At 35.0% G+C, this 18,764-nt stretch overlaps 3 protein-coding genes across 4 annotated transcripts in view; 1 reads left to right on the top strand and 2 right to left on the bottom strand.

Annotated features, from left to right (window-relative positions):
• The window catches only part of mre11 (double strand break repair nuclease mre11), a 34,941-nt gene extending 30,864 nt beyond the window's left edge, over window positions 1–4,077 (bottom strand). For both annotated transcript variants that reach the window (XM_071593666.1, XM_071593667.1), the window contains exons 1-4: window positions 3,962–4,077; window positions 3,484–3,603; window positions 3,241–3,403; window positions 2,716–2,855 (exon numbers count right to left, since the gene is read on the bottom strand). In XM_071593666.1, the coding sequence (XP_071449767.1) occupies window positions 2,716–2,855; window positions 3,241–3,403; window positions 3,484–3,562 (382 nt within the window). In that variant the 5' untranslated portion in view covers window positions 3,563–3,603; window positions 3,962–4,077. The remainder of the gene's footprint in view (window positions 1–2,715; window positions 2,856–3,240; window positions 3,404–3,483; window positions 3,604–3,961) is intronic.
• A 486-nt stretch (window positions 4,078–4,563) lies between these two features.
• Window positions 4,564–8,808, top strand: LOC139695312 (peptidyl-tRNA hydrolase 2, mitochondrial-like). The gene is made up of 3 exons (XM_071594018.1): window positions 4,564–4,722; window positions 4,846–5,023; window positions 8,051–8,808. The coding sequence occupies exons 1-3, from the start codon at window positions 4,586–4,588 to the stop codon at window positions 8,246–8,248; spliced, it is 513 nt and encodes a 170-aa protein (XP_071450119.1). The 5' UTR covers window positions 4,564–4,585; the 3' UTR covers window positions 8,249–8,808.
• Window positions 8,809–10,197: 1,389 nt separating this feature from the next.
• The window catches only part of LOC139695160 (transmembrane protein 145-like), a 23,904-nt gene continuing 15,337 nt past the window's right edge, over window positions 10,198–18,764 (bottom strand). Inside the window, exon 6 of the mRNA XM_071593819.1 lies at window positions 10,198–10,351. Within this exon, the coding sequence (XP_071449920.1) occupies window positions 10,332–10,351 (20 nt within the window). The 3' untranslated portion in view covers window positions 10,198–10,331. The remainder of the gene's footprint in view (window positions 10,352–18,764) is intronic.

Raw genomic sequence — 18,764 nt, forward strand, 5'->3', positions numbered from 1 at the left:
TTATGAAATGTAGCGTACGTTTCAAAAAGATAAGGCAGGGGCGGCGAGTTAGAAAATGGAATGTAGAAGCATTAAATGGGTTGAAAAGGAAGGAATACAAACAGGCGGTAGAGAAAATAATGGAGGATGGTAAAGGGCTTATAACTATCGAAGAAAAATGGGAAATGATCAAAAAAGGGTTGTCTAAAGCCGCAAAAGACACTATTGGAACCGTTAACGCTAAAAGGACTAGGAAACCATGGATCACGGATGAGATGATTACAAAGATGGATGAGCGGCGAAAGTGGAAGAATATAAATACAGAATTAGGCAAAATGAAGTACAAAGAATTGAACAATAAATTGAGGCGGGCAACAAATAAGGCAAAAGACGCATGGTGGAAGACGCAGTGCGAGGATATGGAAAGTCTGCAGAGGAAGGGTGAAATCGGTGCGCTGTACAGCAAAGTTAAATCGTTATCGGGAAGTAAGAAAGGAAGAGCTATGCTAACAGTTAGAGATAAGGCGGGTAAGGTAATAGTTGATGCAGGAAAGATCCAAGAGAGATGGAAGGAGTATATAGAAGAACTGTATGGTAAAGAACTCAGACCAACAAAGTTAGACATTGAAAAAGAAAATGACGTAGAGGAAGACAGCTTAGGTCCAGGCGTACTAGACAATGAGATAGAAAGGTCATTAAGGGAGATGAAACTAAATAAGGCCGTGGGGGTAGATAACATTCCCGTGGAACTTTTAAAATGCTTAGGAAAATGTGGGAGGAAGAGGCTATATGGGCTGATCCGTAGCATTTATGAGGAGGGAATCTGGCCAGAAGACTTTGTGAGAGCAGTTTTAGTTCCGATTCCGAAAAAGGTAAAGGCCACGTCATGTGAGGACTATAGGACAATTAGTTTGATATCCCACGCAGCTAAAGTTGTTCTCAGGATCATAAACAAAAGGATAGAGAGTAGGGCAAATGATTACTTAGGGGATGATCAGTTTGGGTTTAGGAAGGGGAGAGGTACGCGTGATGCCGTTGCAGTAATGAGATTATTAATCGAGAGGAATATAGAACACAACCAGGAGGTATTTGCCTGTTTCGTAGATTTCGAAAAAGCGTTTGATAGAGTGAATTGGGAAAACTAATGAGTATATTGCAGAATATAGGAATAGATTGGAGGGAAAGGAGGCTAATCCGCAACCTGTACATGTCTCAGACTGCTCAGGTGCGGGTGGGAAACGGGGAGTCAGGATGGGCAGTGTTAGGAAGGGGTGTAAGGCAGGGTTGCCCATTATCACCGTTGCTGTTCAACCTGTATGCAGAGGAAATGATCAAAGAGGCATGGGAAGAACTCGAGGTAGGAATGAAAGTGGGTGGGGAATTCGTAAAATCAGTTAGGTTTGCTGATGACCAAGCTTTAGTTTGCCAGTCAGCCAAGGGGCTGCAAGCATTGCTGAGTGAATTGGAAATTCAGTGCGACAGGTATGGGATGAGAATCAATATTAAGAAAACAAAGGTTATGCGATTTTCTAGAAAGAAAAAGGCCAAGCTTAACATTAAAATAGGAGGGCAAAAACTAGAGCAGGTAGAGCAGTTTACGTATCTCGGTAGTGTTTTGGACCAACACGGTCAAAGTAGTAGGGACGTAAGGAGAAGAATTGCGCTAGGCAAAGAGGCTTTCACAAGGAGGAGGGATTTGATGACGGGGACTTTGAGTAAGGATGTTAAGAAAGGACTCGTAAAAACTTTGATATGGAGCGTAGCTATGTACGGCGCGGAAACGTGGTCATTGAAGCAGGAGGATACACGTAGACTGGAGGCTTTTGAAATGTGGGTGTGGAGAAGAATGGAGAAGGTGAAATGGACAGAGAAGAAAACAAATGAGGAAGTACTTGGTATGGTGGGCGAAGAGAGGGGTTTGTTGGGAGAAATCCTGTGGAGGCAGGAAAAGTGGATGAAGGGGGTATTGACCGGCAGTGGGATGTTGAAGACTGTGATAGAGGGTAGAATGTTGGGCAAAAGAGCAAAGGGAAGGAACAGGATAGGGATGTTGGACGGGATGAAGGGAGGAAGAAAATACTCAGAGAAGAAGAGGGACCTGATATAGAGTAGGATGATGGATTTTGTGTTTTGTAGGAGTAATAAAATATTTGTTTGATAGTTGTGTCCATCCAAAAACCTACCTTAACCGGTAGATTACCTTAAAAAAAATATATACTTATTAATAGATGAATTTGAAATTGACTCGTCACTTTGAGAATTAGCTTCATAACTGAAGTTTCCATGCACTAACATAACAAAACTGATATGCTTGCGTAGCCTTCTGAGTTGAGAAAACAAGGATACTTACCAGAAAACTTATAAACTTAGAAACTCATTGTTTTTCTCCACAAACCAGTATCAACATTTAAAAACTATAAAAAATTGACCTAACTTACCTAATTTTGCCAAATGAACCAATTTAAATGCAATCATGGCATTTGTCAGGGCAAGTGTTATCAGTGCTAATATTTAAGCGTGAAAAAACTGTTAGGGAACTGAAAGAAGTTGATTGGGTTCAATTGAAATAATATCATAGAATATGTTAATGCATTATGGTAAGTACCATCGAAACAATAAGCATAATTTACCATTAGATGATTACAAACCTTAAAAGTTAAAATTATTCAAGTTATACATCTTTAATTGTAATTTTACCACAACAATGGACAGTTAAAAAATCTAATTCATATTTACCTGATGGGTCATCATGGTTCCCATGAATTGTGAAGACTGGCAACGATATATTCAAATTAGGATCTTCATAGTTCACATTTGGGAAATCACAGTGTTTAAAGTTCGCAGATTGATCACTCACAAATTTAAATGATACAGGCCTAGAAAAATAAAATCTGGTCACAAAAAGTTTAATGAGAATAAATCAAACAACATAACAAAAACCATCAGAACTACAATGAGAAATTAAAAAACAAATTAATGGTTCCCAACAAAAGAAATAACCAACTAATATATGCAAAGAGTTTCAAGTTTTCCTTTAATATAACTAACTGCAATTTAACTCAATAAGTGCAAAAGGAAAAATATTTAAGTAATTTTATGCCGGAAACTTTATACTTACCTTAAGCCAGAATGTTTCCAAAGCAAAGAAAGTATTAATAATAATTATCGACTGACTACATTTCCTCTCCCTGCACATAACCTCATTTGCTTACCGACTAATATAAACTATATGTATGGAATTATGTTTCTTACAGCACTTACTTGTCACCCATGCAATAACGTCGTAAAAGAGAAATGCATTTCAGCAGGCAGCGCTGCGATGGTTTGTTGTCATGGAAAAGATCTCCACCAAGTAGAATCATATCCACGTTCTTTTCCTTCGCGATTTCCAAAATTTCTTCAAAAGTTACAAAACTGTCTTCCCCTACAAGATATGAGTACAGGCTTCCATGATAGGTCAGGAGTATTAATATGCATGCCGCAATCCAATATGCTTTTACCAACCTCTTACTCCATCTTTTTCTGCATATCCCAAATGAATATCAGTAGCCACAAGAATATCAAATATGTTTTCTTCCTCCATTGTTCCTATATAAGTGGAACAGTACGAACTTTAATATTTGCCTGAAAGAGACAGGACATAATTATCGATGAAAATAATTGGCGCTTCCACTGACAAAATGACATTACTAACAGAAAAACAATCTCCCAATGTAAATGTGTAGAAAACCCCATGTCAACAAAATGTGAACAGGTAGTCAATTTCGATGTTAGTCAGTTTTTTGACTGATGACAGCATTAATTCTATACATCGTGGAATTTTGCATGTCCTCGCGGAACAAATAAAATTTAATTTGATAACTTACTTTAATTCGAGGTAAGACTGTCGATCTTAAGTGACAATTTACATGTTAATAGTGTGGCATTTTCTGATACACTTCAGAAAGAGGGGAAACAAATAGTGATGAAAAAAATTACCCACCTCTTCTTGAAGCATATGTTTAATGATTTTGCCTTCGAAATATCGATTTACCGATAACTATTTAACAAAGACAAAAAATTGGACTGTTAAATCCGTTACTCCTGTCATGAGCAATGTTCCCGGGCTTCAGCACCTCATTGGTAGTGAATTAGTTGTTTCATTTGTTTTTAAAAATAATGGCTGTTTGATGGAAGAGTTTTCTATCATTGACCCTATAATTAGAAAAACGTCTGTTAATAATATTGTCTGCAGTGAAATGTAATTTATTATTTCTCTCAGGGGAACATATAAAATTGTAATGCAAGTAAGATATGAGTTCTTCACATGGGAAGGTCAGTAATTCACCTGAAGAAGATGACCCAGTGGATGTGATGCTAAAAAAAACTGGTTGTATTGAATTACACCATAGGGTTCAGGTGAGTATTCATGGATGTTAACATCTTAGGGAAATTATTTTTTTCCCATTGTATAGTTAATTTATTTTGGTTGTCAGGAATGTTTTGCTGAGCATCACGACTGGAGAAAGTGTCAGAAAGAAGTCAAGGAGTTTAAATTGTGTATGGGTGGTTATATTAAAGATAGGCCTTCTAGAGGTTCATCCAGATAACAAGTATCTAGTTCACAATGGCTTTTGAAGAAATTGATGAAAGGAGAGGCTATTTAAATTCATTCGTATGCTTTAGTGTAGGCTTAGCGTGTGGTTGGTTGATTAAAGGTGCCTCGAAACGTGTTTTTCCATTACGAAGATTTTTAAGTATGAAGTGAGTATATGTCATCAAAAATATTCATTAGAGCCGGATCCCAGCCTCAATGTTTTATGCCAATAGTATTGCAGACATAACTACCGTTGATATTCTACTCATTTGTTTTTGGCTTTCACGCAGTTCCTTTGGTGCAGGCACGAGCATGTGTAAACCAAAGATGGTAATGGTAGTTAGAAGCGACTTGGGAATGAGCCCAGGGAAAGTGGCTTCGCAATGTTCTCACGCCGCTGTAGCATGCTATGAGCTTGTGAGAGGAACTGATATAGCTGAACACTGGACAGCACAGGGTCAACCAAAGGTAGAATGCTCCTTTTCATTAATTAAAGGTCACGGTGGAAGGGAAGGCGATGTATCATTACTTTCTTTTAATTCTCCATCCACTATGTTGAAGAAATCAAATTTTACATATTGCCCTACTTTTGTAATCCTTACCAACTTCCGCCTCATGTATTATACAGTAATTTTTAATAGATGCCATTTGTTTCGTTTGTTAGGAATATTTATAGCATTTATAATGAATAATGCATTATCCCTGAAGCCACTTGATTTAAGTCACTTGGCGATGTAAAAAGGAGTAAATAAATTCTTTATAATTTACATGCGTCAATACATTTTATCTTCAGCGGCATAATGGTGGTGACTTGCCAGATTCAAGTTCTCAATTCTGTTTGAACTTCATTTGTATTGTTTTGAAGTAGAGCATCCTACCTTTCAACCTGACAATTTGCTTTCCCAAAAGCTCTAATGCCAATAGATACATTAAAACATTTGCTGCAACTCTTGCATGTGTATAATTTGTATTTTAAGTTTGTGCATGTGTTCCTTATACAATTATTAATACTAAATCATTTATACACAACAGGAGAGAAATGGCTAGACAGTCAAGTTGGGGATCGAGATGGTGCGGTGGCTATCATACTGGCTTCCCACCCTGAGGGCCTGGGTTCATATCCCGGTGGTGTTGAATATTTTTCAGTGGTATCTCGATCCCTACTTGAGGTGCTTTGTGGAGGGCACTTTGAGTGAGTACGCTGTCCATCGGATGGGATGTTAAGCTGCAGACCCCTTGGTACCTTTCGTAAAGAGTAGGCTAATGCCGACAGTGGGTTTCTCTCCTCCCTTCATCCTTTTTTGTCCTTCCCTAATGGCGCAAATGATCTCCACTAACAGTCACCTCCCCTAAATACTACTACTACTTGACAGTCAAGTTTCCTTGGCAGGAAAAACCACATATCGCAAGATTGATAATTTTAAAGGAGGAAAATTACTAAATAATTTTTAGTTGTATGACTCCCATGAAATGTGTTACCTATGTAATATCCTTCTATTTATTATGTATGATCTTTTATTCAGAGTTTTGATCCACTAATTTGGTTCCTTGATTATTTTACTGACTCATAGCTCTTTCAGCTAAATAATTTTATATAAATGGTCTCTGTTGAAGCCCTACAGAAAGTGTGAACTCAGCCTTTTATTTGGAAATTTAATATATTCTCTCTACTCCCAATGAAAATCCTCACTTCTTTGAATAAATTTTAAAGCAACTATGAGAAATGCAGTCAATGTAAACTGCACCTTAGCTTTTAGTTACATAAGGGCCATTCGCTAAAGACTTTGTTACATCACTTTTATCTTTTCTCTCCGACTCCTCCCTCAAAGGATACACAGTGCAGCTGCAAAGCTGCACTGTGTTTCACTCCATCAGTTCCATCATTAATCTCTTAATCCTTTTTGCATCCCAATTAATTCAAACTGAGTTGCGATAATTTCTGTCTCCATCCTATTCTATCTGTACTGCACCCTCTGCCATGCACCATTGGGTGAATTGAAAAAAGGTTTCGTGCTCCAATTTGACATTGATTGATAAAATTTATTTTGCTTAGCTCTCACCTTAAGGAGCTGTATGTGGCATCTACAAAATATTTGTGTTTACACCATTTATTTTTATTAATGGATGATTGACAAAGATTAAAATGAAAAGCATGTTTTGCATGTGAACGTTGCATATTTATTATTTGTAATGATTAAGTATGCTCAGGTATGTACCTATATTTGAAGTCAAGTATTAATCTTTATAAGGATGTGGTATTCCAGTAAGTAGAGCACTGAGCTACTGATCAGAAGACCCAAGTTCAATCCTGGTTTACCCATCTGACAATCCTCAACGCCATCCAAGCTTTGTGATTTTTTTAGATGCCATAAATTTTTAGGAAATGATATTTATCATTAAGAAAGTAAACCTCACCTATGACTGAATTTAAAATTCAAAGGTGGTAAAGTGAATTTTGCACACCATAGGGCTTAGTCTTACAAGATTTCAACTCTCACCTATCCAAATAACCTTCAGGTTGACTAATGTGGCTTTTAAAAGGTGGCCAGCTATCCTTGGAAATTATGAATGAAAAAAACGTTTTTAAAAATACAAAAAAAAATTCAAATGAAGTGCTGAAACTTGCAATTTTGGAGAGTCAAATGTTGTTTTGCTGGAAAATATATATATTAATTAATTAACAACCCATGTATGTCTACACTATGGGCAAAAATTCTGAAACATTAGGGCATTTCAAATTAGCAGTGTTGAATGGATTGAATCAGGGATACAAGGTTGTAAAACTGGTGGCACAAAACCTTGAAAATCAAGTTTTTATCCTCGAAAACCTGAAATTAGAAAGTACACATCATCAATAAATACACTTCGGTAATTATTATAGCCTCTTCTCTTTGCTATATGTATGCACTATATTCTTGGTGTCACTCCTGTAATTAAAATTCATGGTTCATCAAAACTATTTTCAAATCCCATGCCTATGTTGGTTATTTCTGCCATATAAAGTAAATGGTAAGGTATATGCCTTACCTTAGGGGCAGTACCTGTATTCAGTATTTGCAGGCACAGCCGTATTTGTGAATCATAATTTCAATATTTTCCCCATCACCTCCTTTATTACGACCCTATAGTTATTTTCCTTCAGGGCTACAAAAGATTTCCCTCGGTATTTTATTTATCATTAATGAAAATCCAACTAGCATATTGCCTAAAACTGTTCTAATCCCACCAACACAGCAAATTGTGTCCAGGAACACATTTCTTAAATCCACCCGTCAGTTAAAAGTAAATTTATTAAAAAAAGACATTAAAGGTATTTACATACAAATTTAAATGAAGATTAAATGCCAACTGTTAGGTGAACATGTATGATTCATAAATATCATTTTCAGTATGTTTTTTATTTAGGTAGTAAAACTTTGTCTTCAACCAGAAAGTAGCCCTTGCAAATGTGTTCTATTAAGTTTCTAAATTAACATTATAAAATATTCATTTTAGGTGGTGTTAAAGCAAGATAAGGGAGAGTTTGGTCTCCTGGAGCTCCTGAAGCATGCAAAATCACTTGATGTACCGAGCACTGTCGTACGTGATGCAGGGAGAACTCAAGTTACAGCTGGTAGTGCTACAGTTTTGGGAATCGGACCAGCCGATTCGGAAAAAGTTGATTCCATTGTTAGTCATTTGAAACTATTATGAACTCTTGAGTTACTCATTCAGGTAGAAAGTTTGCATTACCAAATTTTGTAGTGTATATTTCTTTGCATGTTGAAAATACCAGCATGCGAGAATGAAGGGGTTGTGATTTTATTAATGTATTAGTTGTACTAGTTACCCTTATATTGAACATTGTTTTGGTAATGTTCTTTTGCTAAGACATTTTATAATTTCCTTACTCTCAATTGTATTTTTGCTAAATTTATGAGATCTGGTGATAAAGGTGTCTCACGCACCGTGCTCTATGATAGTTTTTGTTCATTTGGGTATAAAATGTTCTTCTACAAAAGTGTTCTTTACTAAGCATTTTTGATAACAGTAATGCACCTTTTATGTGCATGCAATATGTTCAAAGTCCAAGTTCCAGTTTAAAATTGGATATGTTCGAGATTGTTTTATTTTCACACTTCATGAATCGCTGTATTTGTAATTGTATGAAAAAAGTAAAATATTTATTGATTTTGCACACTTGAGTTGCAAAAGATGTTATTAATGTGTGCTGGGTGCAATTTTGGCGACATTAAAAAATGTTTATGAAGAAACATTTCCGTCTTTAATTTACTCAGTACTGCTCTTTCACGGCATGATAATTGTAGCGCCAAGCAAATGTGGATGCATACACTGTGGGAATACGTCAAAAGTAAGCTGAGAAATTTATTTTAGATGATATAATTTATTACCAAGTGTACTTTTTTTTAACTTTGCCTCTAGGCGATAATTTTTCTTCAGAAAATTGGTGTTTAGGCATCATTACCGCAAATTACTTCCCATAGGGCCAGTAGTAGAGCACTAATCGCTGGGCATAGATTCATAATAGAATTGATTCTATGGTCACAATGGTAAAGTCTCCAAAAGAAACATTTCAAAATTGATCACTGTCCTAAGGTAAAACTAATATGACTTGATGGCCCATATGAACCACATTCTTTACAGCATTCATTTGTCTAAAATTTTATAAATACTGATACAATATTTTTAGCCGTAGAGTTAGGTTCAAAAATGGCACAATTGAGGGATGGAGATATTGAGAAGGCAATAATGAGTAGAGATGGAATAGGGATTCAAGATTAAAGGATAAATGCAAGTATGCAATTTGTGGATGGCTTATGTAATTTCTATAAAGCTTTACTTATTGAAAAGAAGCTAGCCCTGATGAGGTCTTATTTCTTCTCAATCTCATACAAAAATGTATGTAACTAAGGAAATGGCCTGCCATTATTGTAGGAAAGAAAATCTTCTGGGTAAAGCTAGGGAAAGATATGCTGTAGCAAGAGGAAGAGTTGTGCTATTTCAGCAGCAAGATATTAAGTGATAGAAGAAACAAGAGGGCTACAGTAAGCAAAACAGGAGTAGTGAAGAAGGCTTTCTATCATAAGAAATGGCTACTGATGGTAAATAGTCCTAGCATGGACATAAGGAAATGATCCATTAAAGCATATGCTGAGTCTCCCTTTCAATGTATATGAGCCATACAATAGGAGTGGCAATCAAAAGGCTTGAGGCAATGTAAATGTGTTGCTCTTAAGGGTAATAAAATTAAAATGGATACTGCCAAATACCTGAGACTGCTAGCACCAGCTCCTCCCAGACTCTATGGCTACCCAAGACTCGCAAGGATGGCATACCTCTGAGACCAATTGTGAGTGCCAGCACCTCTCCCACCTACAACTTGGCAAAACATCTTGGTGCCATTCATTAGATCATTTCAGCACCACTGACTTTGTGAAGTCACTGAGTGAGATGTGTCCAGGAGAAGAATATATAATTGAGCCTTGATGTTATCCTTGTTTACACGCATGCCACTGGCGGACACATCTCCTGAGCACCAGATTTAATGCTGACATGGTGAAATTACTCCACCATGTTTGACCTGCTCATACTTCCAGTTAAACAAAAAATTCTTTGAGAAAGCAGATGGAACTGCCCTTTGCCCTTCGTCATAGCTGATTTCTTCATGGAGGATAACAAAGAAATAAGCTCTCAACTCAGCTCCACTGTCACTGAAGCTCTTTTTCACGGAATGTTGACTACACATACAAATGTTGGACTCGTGGCAGCGATGACATCAGTCATGTGGCACCAGACCTGAGAATAAAATATAAATGGCATCAAAATATGAGACAGAACACACTTGTTCTGAAGACGATGGATGCTTACATCTGGTGGAAGATGTAATTTCAAGGTGAGGTGATTTCAATCCCATGACTAACAGGCTAATTGAATTATTTCTGATTCTTTATCTATCTAATATTCTTATCCATGCAGTATAATTCATTTACACATGTTAAATGCATGGGTTGCAGTAGTCTAGGGTTATAGCATTTAACTACTGACTGGAGGGTCAGGGTTCAATCCCCGGGCACACCTCTCTGGACACCCTCAGCTCCATCCAAGCTGTGTGATTTTTTGGGTTCCACATCTTCCTGGGAAACCATAACCAGCAGAGGGAAAGGAACTGGCACCCCTTCCCTGATGGACATATTTCACACACTGTTGGGCTTAGTCCTGGATGAACTTACCATCACCTACCAAACCGACCTTCAGGTTGACTACTGTGTTTATTTCTATTTTGAATGAGTCACACACACATGCACTCCCAGTTGTCTTATTTACTGAAACAGAGAAATTTTACTCTGTTGAATACTTGCTCAAAATCAAACGAAAACATCTTCGTTATTTCAGAGTATATTTTCATTAATGCAAAAAGTCATGAATCTAATTCTTCTATCTGACTCCAAACTGATCTTCTTACTCATCATTTAATCATCTCCATCCTTTTTATGATGAAACTGCTATTACTGCAAACCTTACATATGACATTAGCTGTCGGTCACCTCCCCTAAAAACTACTGGAAGAATGTGAACAATACATCAAGTTATTTAAACACTCTTGATGAGAAAAATATCAGAGAGAGACATACACGGGAAGACCCAGAAGTACCTGGTCGGACCTACAGATGGCTTAAGTTGTTTGAAAAATATCACTATTAGAGAGTACGCAAGCTATAAGGCATATGTTTCAAATATGAAGATGCTATATGTTGTGTAGTATTTGTTTGGCAGTCATTAATAGTGAACGCTTTCAGTGAATTTGTGAAAATGGAGAAAATTGGTCATCGTTATGTGATACAATTCTTTTATTTGAAAGGCCTCAGCCCAAGTGATATAAAAGCTGAACTGGATTCTACTCTGCTTGAGTCTGCTCCTTCGTGTACAACAGTAAAATATTCGGTTGCAGGGTTAAAACGAGTCCATACGCGGTGTCAAGATGAGCATTGCATTGGTCGACCAAATGAGGGGACGACTCGAACAGACTGTGTAGAAAATCCTAAAGGCGATGCTGGGTGATCGTCGCCTGAAAGTGCACAAGTTATCAGACAGAGTAGGCATTTCAAAAAGTGTGGTACATCTCATATTTACTGAAATTTTGGACATGAGAAAGCTGTGAGCAAGATGGGTGCTGCGTTTGCTCACACTCAAGCAAAACTAGTGTCGTGAAGATGTTTCAATTGAGCCTTTAGCAAAGTTTCACAGCAACAAAGCAGAATTTGTGCACTGTTTCATAACCATAGATGAAACATGGGTCCTCTACTTCACACATGAGACAAAAGAACAATCAAAACAATGGATTCAAAAGAGAGAACCGCCTCCAAAGAAGACGAAGACTGTTCCATCTGCAGGCAAGGTCATGGCATCGGTTTTTTGGGATACGCCTGGGTTAATTTTCTTTGACTATCTAGAAAAAGGAAAAACTATCAATGGTAAGTAATATGCATGGCAATAATGCAACATTTGAGCGAAGAAATCAAGCAAAAGTGGCTGCATTTGGCTAAGAAGAAAGTGTTGTATCATCAAGACAAAGCACCAGCTCACAAATCCGTTATTGCAATGGCCAAAATTCAAGAATTAAAGTTTGAATAGATACCTCATGCGCCCTATTCACCAGATTTAGCCCCCTCAGATTACTTTCTGTTCGTAAACTTGAAAAAATGGCTCAGTGGTCAAAGATTTTCCAACTGTGAAGAGGTGGTGTCTGCAGTTAATGGCTATTTTGAGGTGCAAGACAGTTGTTATTATAAAAGGAGTACCTCACTTATTGAGCATTACTGGGATATGTGTATAGAGCTGAAAGGAAATTGTGTTGAAAAATGTATAATTTTTTCCAAAATTTTTGTGTTTTCTTTGTCAGGTCTGGTACTTAGGGGATTGCCCTCTTAAGTCATCATGTGCCAACTAAGTGGCTCCAGATGAAAGTATTGGAGCAGTGGTGTCATACTTTTCGCTGGCATACAAGTGACACACCTCATAATATTTATCAGGTTTTTCATCACAAATAAAAGACCAATAATTATGTACTTTTAACATTTTACTAGAGAAAATACTGCATTCAGAAGTGTATGGTACACTACAAATAATTTTCAAGGACTTGCTTGACAATGAATATAGGTAATGACAGACACCCATTTTTAACTAGACCAAAATTTATCTACGAGAAGAAGACATGTTGACAAGGACATTATAAAAGTGCAAAATTGCATTACAATAACAAGTACATTACAATTATTGAATTACACATTTGTGACATGTCATGTTTTATTGCAGCTAATGGATAACAAATGAAATTTTACTCAAGAAACCAGACATGTAAGAAACATATCCTATACTCAAGCCAGCAAAAGCTGTAAATATATAATTATTACATAACCTGAATTTAATTGTAATAAAATCTTGTATACATATTAACATGAACCACATTAAAACTGGCAATTTGACTGCCAATTCCAGTGCGTTTCAGGACTATAATCACATTAAAATTTTTCATTTTCCTTTCAATATTTTAAAGCTCAGTAACACACAATACAAGGCGGTAAGTACCTGATATAATAATTCAGGTGAAAAAAATTAATTTTGCATGTTAAAAATGTGTTTTTTGGAAGTATTTAGCCATAATAAAATAATATTGATAAATGAATATAATATGAAATTTAAACAGACATTGATAATTGCGAATAGCAAAATTCCCTATCAAACATGATTAGCCATAACCCATGGACTTACTTTTTCATTGAAAATGTTTACAAATAATATAGTGAAGTTTCAATACAATAAACCCATTTATTATGATCACATAAACTTAGCTCCCAGGGCCAAGTATTTCCATAAATTGAATTGGGCATTTGTTTTCAAATAGTACAACCAAATTATTTTCTTTTATATTGAGCCCTGAGAAAGGTGCATCATTAGTTTCATTTAGAGGATTTATAAATGGTAGATTTCCTAACTATGGTATGACAATAACATCCAATGTACTCGAGATTTTAACTTATATGTCAAATAATGGTATTTAACTGTAATCAGGGTGTCCAGTGTTTACAAGGGTACTTGTATAATAAAAAATTTCTTTAGTTTTACATACTTAAACCTCTTGTTTTTTTCAACACAGATAACATAATTTTTGGTGTCCTTAGTTTTCACTTTGAATATCAATATTAGCTCTAAACAGAAAAAGGGAACATTTAATTTCTTTAAAACCTTAGAAAGTGAGATTATGAATCATATTAAAATGAAACCTTGACAGGGCAAATGAGTGATTGATTCTCTTTACAGTTGTCAACAAACTCACATAAGAAAGTTCCACACACAGTTTAGTTGCAAGTACATAAACTACTTCGACATTATTAACATTACCATTCTCAAAAGTGGTATAAAAACTAGCTCGCTCCCATAAATACAAAATTTTAAAGAATATCCTTAAACCGCCATATTTTCGAGTAACTGGACACCCTGAGAAACACAATTAACCATCATCACCATGTCCCTCACATTGAAAAATAAAACAAATATGCAAAAATCAGCAACCACAATATTTTAAACAGCTGTAATCAGCTTTCATACAGGGCTTGATTAATTTTATAGTGCCTACTGATTACACTTCCAGGACAACAAACACAGCCAGAAAACATGCAAAAATTAAAATAATTATAGCAGCAGTGCAGTGCCTATTTAGAATTTGTATAACATTGCCAACATTGTATAAAAAAGGCGACAGTACAGTGCAATTAATTTTTTAAATAATCACAGTTAACATTTTAATCATAACCTTGAGGAGGCAGCTCCTCAAATTACTCTAGTATCACACTTTTATTATGACAATTTCATTTTTTATTTACATAGTGAATATAAGTGACCAAGACACTTCACTGACAATGGTATGCATATTGATGAATATAGTCCAAAACGAAGATAACATAGAAACTTTTAACTGAAAGATGATGAATCATAATATGATTATCACCATCAAACTTAAAAGAAAAGTTGAAGTTTTGCACAAAAGACTATCTATGCAGCACCTGAATCACAAACTTACTCCACATGGAACATAATTAAATATAATAGTAAGAAACTACATATTTAGATGACAAATGAGCATTCTTTCTTCCAAAACCCAGGGTTTCTCACCACAATAACAGTATCGACTAGAAGAGAGCATCAAACGTTCACAGAATCACTCACTCCTCTTGTAGACAGAAGCTAAACTGAAAACATACATTTCACAGCAGTTCACATTTGAGCGGCACATATTTATGTACACCAGCACAAGGCTTTTAAGTTTACTTAAATAGTTAGAAAAATAAATGTACAACACCAATATTTGAAAATTTATCACCACAATAATTTGGCAGATTTGACAACTAGGGTCTCAAGTATGTAAGTACATACAGAAAAAGTGCAATGACAATTTTTTTCCAAATTAAAAGCACCTAATTATTCATAATAGCAGGCCCAGAGGCAGATAACTTGTTTTAGCTGCAACGCAGAAAAGCACAACAATAAAATTAACATGAACATGTATAACATTAGAAATACTAAGGAAATGCATGTGTCATTTTTCTTGTCACCTTGAAAATAGTAGTATTTTTAGTATTATGCCTCAAAGACATTGACAGCAACAACATCTAACAGGTACAACCACCACAAAGAAGTCAACATTGACTTTTCTCTGTCCTTGGATAGTGTAGTTCTCACAATCATCAGGCATTGAGGCATTATTCACTTTTTTTTAAATTTCCAGGGAAAACATTTGGTAAGTGCTTGATACACAGTTTGCATTAAATTTTTTCCAACAAAAAAAGGTCACTACAGTTCTGTATGTGAAGTATTTTCTTAGCTGTATGCCATCTTTTACACTTTCATTAAAATGACATAATTTAAATCATTCAAATCCTGTATGCATGCCACAAGAAAAACATTCATTCCATTTTTTAATATAAGTACTCATGATCAGAATAGAAGAATTTTTATAATACTGGAGGTAGTAAACAAAATAATACTTGAATAATAATTCAATTTACAGTCATTCAAGCAGATTTTTCTAGAAAATGGTTGGGGGCTCGTTTTGGACATAATGGTGCAAATAGATTTACTGAGATTTGAATCTCAGTAAATCATATAATTTTTAATTGACTACATCAACTTATTTGCCTGTCAGTTTAGGTTAGTATTTAATGCATTCTTTTAACTCGGTAAATAAAATTTTGAAGCCACCAATTCCTGCATCAAGCATTAAAAACCCTAACAGTTTACTTTTTTTCTTTTTCCCATTTGTCAACTAATGAAACACAAAATATGATTTAAAATTAAATACTTACAATGACATTAATTTTATTTTAACTGAGGTATGTAACCTACATTTGGGCCATATTTCACAATTTCTTTAAGGTGTACTAGTAGTGGTGTAAAAAAATGATTATCTATTAATTGAATTTGAGGGAATAATCAGGCATTTCAGTAATAAATGAAATCTTAACCACTGGGCAATTCCATCAACCAACACCAAGTGATACTGCCAAGTTCCATTTTCACTATCACTGATCATAGACAACTTTACTACAAAATTTACCAAAACATAAAGATATACCAAAGGCAATTGTAAACACTTCCACCATTAACTTTAAAACATAAGTACATATATCATAAGACACACACACACACACACACAAACTCATTCAGTATGATAAAAGCTGGCATAGAGATTGAGAGGCACATAACACACACAGTGCATAAAAAATCAGCGAAACAGAGAACTGCATACCTTAAATGGGTATCCTGGAATCCTAAAATAAAGTAACTTTCAGAAATTAACTCTTCAAAATTCTTAAATTGTACATATTTTATACGTAGAAAATTGTAATGTGCCTACAGTATTCAACTAATTGAGCAGTGTTGCACCTAAGGTAAATTTTCTTTACACAAGCCAATTCCTTCCATTATAACAAATATTCGATGGGTTATCGCTGGATACTGTTTTGGCCACAAAAGTTAAGCCTGAATCTGCAGTTCTCACATCAAATTCAAATCCATTAGCAATTAGAATGTGATCACATATGCAGTCACTATATCACAAAAGTTTGAACATTGCAAGATGATGAAAATTCACTGTCCTTTTACTTGCATACATATAGACACTACATCACACAAAGCCAATATTAGCAAGTCAAACAATGGAACAAATTGAATTTATTTGCCACAGTTTTCAAACAACCAACAAAAACAGGAAGAAAAAATTAATATTTTAAGGAGTGCTAGAATCATAAAAATATATAGGAAGTGGACAAGAAAAATTTTAAATTTTACACCATGATTATTATAGTGACACTAGTTTTTGGCTTAAAATGTCCTGACTAATTGACTATAATAATTTTTCCAACCACTTGGGTTTCCAATAGTAAGATGTTTGTTTCAAGTCACACCAAGAAGAATATTTCCTGTTCTGATATATGATATTCCATAATATTCTACCAATTTCAACCACATCATGTCACCCTCAGTATTTCACAATATACCAGGGATCATATAAAGGGATGAAGCATACCACTGAATGAAAACTAAAGCTTGTTTGATTTTACAGCATAAATAAGTCATTTCTACCCAACCTCTGCTCTTATATCCCAACTATATTTTGGCATCATTAAAACACCACTCATTATCATTTTAATAGACATTTTTTTAATAAATTAAGGCAATTCTGAGCCAATTGGTGATCTACCATAATTCATTGAATATCATTCATATCAATGTCAAACCCTCCTCATTTACCAGAAAATCATTTCTATAAATAAATATGAACCAACTACTAAAATGTGAGGCCTTATAAATTATGCATGTGGCCATTGAAAATGAAATGATAAAATCAATCTGAGATTTCTACTTATACCTCCGTACAGGTCTAAGACGAAACAGGAAATGTGTTACATTATTCTTCCAAGTCAAATTTCTTAAGATTTTATAAACAAAGAAGTATATCTGTGATTTAAATTGGCTATCTACTTCTGAGATAGGAATTAGGTAAAACGATTACATTCAAGTCAACCAGGTTCCATAAAGAATGAATTAAACGATTTTTACCTTAGCTACCATTTATGAAAAAGTAAAATAATTAGCCCTATTATTATTTAAGTCTTTCAGCCTTGATCTTTTGTAGGAAATAGTACACATCATCAATCTGCTATTCATGTCAGCAAATTTCTTATGTATCATTTTGGAGCTATTGTCAATACTAAGGTCTTAATCAAAATACCTACATAGAAAGGATGGATTATGAAAAAATAAATCAACTATTCTCATGGGAACTAATCATGGATAATGAGACTAACTAAGGATTGAATGCTAATGCTATCACAAAGAAAATTATTTCATCCAGCCTACATTGCATTGCAAATTATCTCACTTTTTGCTTTGTGCAAAATAGTCAAGCACCAGTTTTCAGCCATCAACGAGGTAGATTGGCTTGAAATACAAACGAGAGCATAATTTTCAAACAAAGCCCCCAATTCCATAATTTATGATGTAATAAAAATTAGTATTATGTCTCAGATGATGGGAATAATATTGAGTCTGTATAGGTATACCTACATTAAGTTTCATATGCATGTTCATGCATTTATATTAATTTATGAAGTCAATCTGGTATGAAAAGGAATCTTTACTATCAGTTTACAGCAAGAGGAAGACAAATTAATAATGTAAGAATAGAATCTAAAATGTTTCCCACATTTTAAGATTTTCTCCAGGTACAGTCTTGCATTACTGATTAAATAATGTCTGTAGTATTAACCACTTGACTTCATCATTACACTGAAAAATCTAGTCTCCATATAAAATACATCAACTGCTGATAAATACCTATATGTACTTGCTGCATCAATTTCAAAATGGGCAGCTTTAATTGCATAGAGCCCCAGTGGCTCATGAATACCAATATGCCTGATTAATAATAAAGATAATCTAATACAGTAAACATTAACTAAGACTTAAACAGTAAGAAATTATCTTCAGCAAAAAATTTGAAATAAAAAACCTGTTTCATTGAAAGCCCCTTAGGAGAAAATAAACTATACTATCCACAGTAGTAAAAATTAAGACTATTTTCAGCTCCCACTTACATCAATCTACTATTTTAAACTGTTAGTATTCCTCACATTCCCATGAAATTTATCAG

Source organism: Hetaerina americana, unplaced genomic scaffold (genome assembly GCF_022747635.1).
Source record: "Hetaerina americana unplaced genomic scaffold, ioHetAmer1.1.p SCAF_6, whole genome shotgun sequence".
Taxonomy (NCBI): domain Eukaryota; kingdom Metazoa; phylum Arthropoda; class Insecta; order Odonata; family Calopterygidae; genus Hetaerina; species Hetaerina americana.

Coding starts and splice junctions, on each gene's coding strand:
- LOC139695312 (XM_071594018.1), top strand. CDS start 4,586: ATGGCTTTTGAAGAAATTGATGAAAGGAGAGGCTATTTAAATTCATTC. Junction 4,723..4,845: donor CGAAGATTTTTAAGTATGAA/GTGAGTATATGT, acceptor GCTTTCACGCAG/TTCCTTTGGTGCAGGCACGA. Junction 5,024..8,050: donor CAGCACAGGGTCAACCAAAG/GTAGAATGCTCC, acceptor TATTCATTTTAG/GTGGTGTTAAAGCAAGATAA.